The sequence below is a fragment of the Epinephelus lanceolatus genome, chromosome 11, assembly GCF_041903045.1.
Source record: "Epinephelus lanceolatus isolate andai-2023 chromosome 11, ASM4190304v1, whole genome shotgun sequence".
Lineage (NCBI taxonomy): Eukaryota > Metazoa > Chordata > Actinopteri > Perciformes > Serranidae > Epinephelus > Epinephelus lanceolatus.
In genome coordinates this window covers 30,858,518-30,866,402 of record NC_135744.1, presented here as the reverse complement: position 1 = coordinate 30,866,402, position 7,885 = coordinate 30,858,518, and the positions used below count along the sequence as shown (strand labels likewise).

Sequence of the window (7,885 nt, the reverse complement as noted above, 5' to 3'; positions counted from 1 at the left end):
AGGAAACCGGAGTTTAGCTCGATGTATCAGGCTTAGACAGAACCATGGTTTCCATGGTTACCGTTATGAGGCTAATCTTAGCCACTTTGATGGAACAGAACTCTGGCTCACATTAGCCAGACTTGGCCATTTAAGCCTAGATTTGCCTTTAGCGCAATCTGGAAATCCATCGGTAAAAAAAAAAAACAAAACTTTTTTTTTTCGTCCTTTACCTCTGGAGGCACTGCCCGTAGTTTTTCGACTAACGGAAGTGCAGGGGCCTCGGCAATTGCTCATGGCTTTCACGTCCGGCAGTGCCCCCAGGGAATCACCTTGTTGTTTACAAATACATCCAGGTAGAAAACCAACAGAGTTTAGCTATATACATGTATATATATATATATATATATATACATACACATATATATACATATATATATATATATATATATATATATATATACACACACATATATATATATATATATATATATACACACACATTATATATATATATATATATATTTCACGTCACTATATCAGCATGTAGACTAATCTGATGTTTGTAAAGTCTATAAACACAATGATTGAACAAACGTTACTATTTCTGTGTGCACGTTTTGTAATTAATAACATGGTTATTGTAGATTAGCTGGGCTAACCGTTAGCTGTTAATGTTAGCTCTTAGCAGTGTCTGTAACTCAGTAACTCAATAAACGGTCCGTGAATTTTTTTTTTTCCAGCGGATATCTTAGTTACAACATGACTGAGCTAGCAAAGCAGTTTTGTGTTGCTATGTGTGGTATTTATTCAGTTATGGGAAATCACGATGTCTAGAAAGCAGCAGTGGCTGCAGCAGCAAAGCTAACATCAGGACGTCATCTGTTAAAAGCCTCCCATTGTCGGATACAACATGATATTACTCCAGTTAGCTCAAATATGTTGTAACTAAGACATCCGCTGGAAAAAATATTTTTTTCACGTTGACGAGATGGTGTTTTGGGTGGAGCGGTCGCCATGGACGCGGAGCTTGCTGTTTCTGTAGGTACACATTTCGGCAGCACTCATGCAGCCCCAAACCATAATGCTGCCACCACTATACTTGACTGTAGGCAAGGGACAGTTGTCTTGGTGCTCTTTCAGCATGTGTGGCACCTTGGTGAAGAGCACCAAGACAACCCTTGCCTATAGTCAAGTATAGTGGTGGCAGCATTATGGTCTGGGGCTGCATGAGTGCTGCCGGCTCTGGGGAGCTCAGTTCATTTAGAGAAACATGAATTCCAAGCAGAGCATGATCGCCCCTCTTCAGAAACTGGGCTGCAAGTTTTCATTATCAAGTTTTCCAACATGATAATGACCCAAAACACACCTAGAAGATGACAACCGCCTTGCTGAGGAAGGTGAAGGTGATGGACTAGCCAAGTATGTATCCAGCCCTAAATTCACCTGTGCACCTGTGGGCCATCCTCAAGCTGAAGGTGGAGGAGCACAAGGTGTCTTCACATCCATTTGCTCCATGATGTCATCATGGAGGAGTGGGAGAGGATTCCTGAAGCAACCTGTGAGCTCTGGTGAATTCCATGCCCAAAAGGGTTAAGGCAGTGCTAGATAATAATGGTTGGCACACAAAATATTGACACTTTAGGCACAATTTGGACATGTTCACTGTGGGGTGTACTCACTTATGTTGCCAGCTGTTTAGATGTTGATGGCTGTGTTTTGAGTAATTTTCAGAGGAGGGTAAATCTATACTACTATACAAGCTGTACATTGACTACTTTAAGTTATCAAAGTGTCATTTCTATAGTGTTGTCCCATGACAAGATATAATGAAATATTTGCAAAAATGGGAGGGGTGTACTCACTTATGTGAAATACTGTAGATAATGGTAAGGACGCAGCAACAAAAAGGTTTTATAAAAACCTGGTCTTTTCACAACCACCTCCAACACAACCATTTAATAATATGCATCAATGCATACTGTAATTACATCCTACAACACAGTGAATGTCACATTTGGTTTAAGTAGCCTCAATATGACCACAATCCTTGATATAAATATCACTCTACATAAACATGGAAAAACATTTAGGCAAATTTGTGCTGTTCATCTATTTAAATAAAAAGAAAAAAATGACATTAAAGCATTCAGTTCCACAGAACCCATGATTCCTGTGGCTGCTTAACAAAGGTCTTCAAGAAAAGTCTGTATGTCCCGTAAGAAGGCCAGAAAGGTTTAATATATATTGATGAGTTAGAAAATGTTTAATGTATATTGATGAGTTAGAAAACACAGCAGACTAATCAAGAAGAGAGATGCAGGCAAGAAAACAAGACTGGCCTCTATGCAATAAATCTGAAATAATAATACAGGTTAAAATAAAAAATGACCTTCTTTTATGGTTTAGATTCTGGACCAAATAAACATAAAAGCAACACTTTATATATATATATATATATATATACAGTACAGGCCAAAAGTTTGGACACACCTTCTCATTCAATGCATTTTCTTTATTTTCATGACTATTTACATTGTAGATTCTCACTGAAGGCATCAAAACTATGAATGAACACATGTGGAGTTATGTACTTAACAAAAAAAGGTGAAATAACTGAAAACATGTTTTATATTCTAGTTTCTTCAAAATAGCCACCCTTTGCTCTGATTACTGCTTTGCACACTCTTGGCATTCTCTCGATGAGCTTCAAGAGGTAGTCACCTGAAATGGTTTTTCAACAGTCTTGAAGGAGTTCCCAGAGGTGTTTAGCACTTGTTGGCCCCTTTGCCTTCACTCTGCGGTCCAGCTCACCCCAAACCATCTCGATTGGGTTCAGGTCCGGTGACTGTGGAGGCCAGGTCATCTGCCGCAGCACTCCATCACTCTCCTTCTTGGTCAAATAGCCCTTACACAGCCTGGAGGTGTGTTTGGGGTCATTGTCCTGTTGAAAAATAAATGATCGTCCAACTAAACGCAAACCGGATGGGATGGCATGTCGCTGCAGGATGCTGTGGTAGCCATGCTGGTTCAGTGTGCCTTCAATTTTAAATAAATTCCCAACAGTATCACCAGCAAAACACCCCCACACCATCACACCTCCTCCTCCATGCTTCACAGTGGGAACCAGGCATGTGGAATCCATCCGTTCACCTTTTCTGCGTCTCACAAAGACACGGCGGTTGGAACCAAAGATCTCAAATTTGGACTCATCAGACCAAAGCACAGATTTCCACTGGTCTAATGTCCATTCCTTGTGTTTCTTGGCCCAAACAAATCTCTTCTGCTTGTTGCCTCTCCTTAGCAGTGGTTTCCTAGCAGCTATTTGACCATGAAGGCCTGATTGGCGCAGTCTCCTCTTAACAGTTGTTCTAGAGATGGGTCTGCTGCTAGAACTCTGTGTGGCATTCATCTGGTCTCTGATCTGAGCTGCTGTTAACTTGCAATTTCTGAGGCTGGTGACTCGGATGAACTTATCCTCAGAAGCAGAGGTGACTCTTGGTCTTCCTTTCCTGGGTCGGTCCTCATGTGTGCCAGTTTCGTTGTAGCGCTTGATGGTTTTTGCGACTCCACTTGGGGACACATTTAAAGTTTTTGCAATTTTCCGGACTGACTGACCTTCATTTCTTAAAGTAATGATGGCCACTCGTTTTTCTTTAGTTAGCTGATTGGTTCTTGCCATAATATAAATTTTAACAGTTGTCCAATAGGGCTGTCGGCCGTGTATTAACCTGACTTCTGCACAACACAACTGATGGTCCCAACCCCATTGATAAAGTAAGAAATTCCACTAATTAACCCTGATAAGGCACACCTGTGAAGTGGAAACCATTTCAGGTGACTACCTCTTGAAGCTCATCGAGAGAATGCCAAGAGTGTGCAAAGCAGTAATCAGAGCAAAGGGTGGCTATTTTGAAGAAACTAGAATATAAAACATGTTTTCAGTTATTTCACCTTTTTTTGTTAAGTACATAACTCCACATGTGTTCATTCATAGTTTTGATGCCTTCAGTGAGAATCTACAATGTAAATAGTCAATAAAGAAAATAAAGAAAACGCATTGAATGAGAAGGTGTGTCCAAACTTTTGGCCTGTACTGTATATATATATATATATATATATATATATATATATATATATATATATATATATACACACATATACGTACATACATATATACATATATATACATACATACATACATATATATATATATATATATATATATATATACATATATATATACATATATATATACATATATATATATATACAGTACAGGCCAAAAGTTTGGACACACCTTCTCATTCAATGCATTTCTTTATTTTCATGACTAATTACATTGTAGATTCTCACTAAAGGCATCAAAACTATGAATGAACACGTGGAGTTATGTACTTAACAAAAAAAGGTGAAATAACTGAAAACATGTTTTATATTCTAGTTTCTTCAAAATAGCCACCCTTTGCTCTGATTACTGCTTTGCACACTCTTGGCATTCTCTCCATGAGCTTCAAGAGGTAGTCACCTGAAATGGTTTTCCAACAGTCTTGAAGGAGTTCCCAGAGGTGTTTAGCACTTGTTGGCCCCTTTGCCTTCACTCTGCGGTCCAGCTCACCCCAAACCATCTCGATTGGGTTCAGGTCCGGTGACTGTGGAGGCCAGGTCATCTGCCGCAGCACTCCATCACTCTCCTTCTTGGTCAAATAGCCCTTACACAGCCTGGAGGTGTGTTTGGGGTCATTGTCCTGTTGAAAAATAAATGATCGTCCAACTAAACGCAAACTGGATGGGATGGCATGTCACTGCAGGATGCTGTGGTAGCCATGCTGGTTCAGTGTGCCTTCAATTTTGAATAAATCCCCAACAGTGTCACCAGCAAAACACCCCCACACCATCACACCTCCTCCTCCATGCTTCACAGTGGGAACCAGGCATGTGGAATCCATCCGTTCACCTTTTCTGCGTCTCACAAAGACACGGCGGTTGGAACCAAAGATCTCAAATTTGGACCCATCAGACCAAAGCACAGATTTCCACTGGTCTAATGTCCATTCCTTGTGTTTCTTGGCCCAAACAAATCTCTTCTGCTTGTTGCCTCTCCTTAGCAGTGGTTTCCTAGCAGCTATTTGACCATGAAGGCCTGATTGGCGCAGTCTCCTCTTAACAGTTGTTCTAGAGATGGGTCTGCTGCTAGAACTCTGTGTGGCATTCATCTGGTCTCTGATCTGAGCTGCTGTTAACTTGCAATTTCTGAGGCTGGTGACTCGGATGAACTTATCCTCAGAAGCAGAGGTGACTCTTGGTCTTCCTTTCCTGGGTCGGTCCTCATGTGTGCCAGTTTCGTTGTAGCGCTTGATGGTTTTTGCGACTCCACTTGGGGACACATTTAAAGTTTTTGCAATTTTCCGGACTGACTGACCTTCATTTCTTAAAGTAATGATGGCCACTCATTTTTCTTTAGTTAGCTGATTGGTTCTTGCCATAATATGAATTTTAACAGTTGTCCAATAGGGCTGTCGGCTGTGTATTAACCTGACTTCTGCACAACACAACTGATGGTCCCAACCCCATTGATAAAGCAAGAAATTCCACTAATTAACCCTGATAAGGCACACCTGTGAAGTGGAAACCATTTCAGGTGACTACCTCTTGAAGCTCATGGAGAGAATGCCAAGAGTGTGCAAAGCAGTAATCAGAGCAAAGGGTGGCTATTTTGAAGAAACTAGAATATAAAACATGTTTTCAGTTATTTCACCTTTTTTGTTAAGTACATAACTCCACATGTGTTCATTCATAGTTTTGATGCCTTCAGTGAGAATCTACAATGTAAATAGTCATGAAAATAAAGAAAACGCATTGAATGAGAAGGTGTGTCCAAACTTTTGGCCTGTACTGTATATATATACATATATATATATATATATATATACATATATATATATATATATATATATATATATATATATATATATATATATATATATATATATATATATATATACATACATATATACACAGTAGAAAGAAATGTGCAGACACAGACTTTGATAACAAAATAAACAGAGTATCTTTCCATAACACAAGGATGTAAACACAAATTCAACCAATGAGCAGAAAACTACTCTTTTTGTATGTGTGTTGTACATGTGTTGTACTGTGGACTGTAGTTACTACTGTACTGTGTTACCTTTAAAATGGTTATTTTATTTGGCGCTCAATTATTATAATGTCCTTTTTTGTGGAATAAATTTAAGTTAAATTTCATTTTACAATATTTGCAAGGGTAAAAAAGGAAATACTATTTACAATGACTATTGCTTGATTAATTTTACTCTAATAAGTTGTACTTTAATGTACATAATGGAACAAAATATACACAAATGATCACTTTATGATTACGTTCTGTCCTGTAATTTGGGGTTTATATTCTGATTTTCAGCATTTTTTTCACAGATTCTTTGATTTCTTGTGTCTGCAAAACATAAACGATTGGGTTCAACATTTGGGAAAAGACAGAGGTCAGAGTCAGGTTCATGATCCTGGCATTTGGATACCTTTTGGTACCAAAAGTAAATATGATTAATATTGGCAGAAAATAAATTGCCACTATTGAAAGATGACCTGTGCAGGTTTTAAAGGCCTTGAGTCTTTCCTGAGCTGTGGCCACTTTAGACAATGCATAGCCAATACATGAATAACTAAACAAGATGAATATCAATGGAAGCCAAAGAATAAGAACTACTAACAAATAACCAAATGCATAGCTGGGGAAATAGTCATTACACGCAAGCTGGAGCATCTGGCCATGATCACAGAAATAGCTGGTAATAACCACAGATTTACAGAAGGAAAGTCTTGTAAGAAGGCCAACTGCAATGAGTACTGCAATTATGACAAATACCCAGAAAGAGGCAATCAAAGACAGCATGAACCTGTTGGTCACCTTCACTTGATAGTGCAGTGGGTAAATGATAGCTATCAGTCTGTCATAGGACAGTGCAATCAGATTAAGAGCCTGCATTGAAAGACTAGTGTAGCAGAAAAAAAGGAACGTCAAGCAGTCATTGTAGGGGATGTAGTGATGGTTAAACAGAAAGATGTCAAGAACCTTTGGCATCAGAGTAGTGCTACTAAACAGGTCTGCAAATGCTAAATTAAAAACTGCAACATATTTTGGAGTTCTCAGATTATGATCCAAGTATATGACGACCATCACAAGTGTGTTTCCCAGCACTGCAACAACATAAACACACAAGAGAAAGACATAGTAATAATTGATATTAGGTATACCAATAAATCCCCTTATTATGAAGTATTCAGGTCTCACAAAGGTGATGTTTTTTCCAAGAGCTGAGTTAAAAAACTCCATTGTAAAATTTCAGTCAAACTCATACTGTCTGAAGCACGATGTCTACTGTAGAGAACAGAGCTGCAAGTCGGCACTGTGTTCTGTGATATAGACAGACTGCAGCTCCTCTCTGACCTCTCTTTTGTCTGATCCCTTGAGTCCATTGTACGTAACAGTCAGAAAAAAAAAAAATCAATCCAATGACCTTACTGCATTCATGAAATATACTCATAGGATTCTTTGCTGCAGCTTTCTATTGGAAGCTGTTGAAGCATCCATTGTATTTTGATGTAATTTGTTCATATTAAGTTTGAGTTTAATTTTAAGTTTATTCACTTTATTAATCCCCCTGAGGGGAAATTCAATGTTTTTACATTACAGGATAAGGCTGGTATTGTTCTCGATTTTTTTTTTTTTACAACTGTCAACAAATTCCATAAAAGACCAAAACCAACAAGACAGTAATCTTTCTTTCATTACTTTTGTACTTTCTGTCTTTGGCTTACCCCCAAGCCCATTCATCCCCACTGAGGACGTTTATTGTTAATAATTACA

The 7,885-nt window shown here is 38.6% G+C and overlaps 1 protein-coding gene across 1 annotated transcript; it reads right to left on the bottom strand.

The window, feature by feature from the left end:
- Window positions 1-6,403: 6,403 nt before the first annotated feature.
- Window positions 6,404-7,351, bottom strand: LOC117261796 (olfactory receptor 1E16-like). Its single transcript, XM_033634306.1, has one exon. It carries the CDS (start codon window positions 7,349-7,351, stop codon window positions 6,404-6,406), a length of 948 nt encoding a protein of 315 aa, XP_033490197.1.
- Window positions 7,352-7,885: the final 534 nt, after the last annotated feature.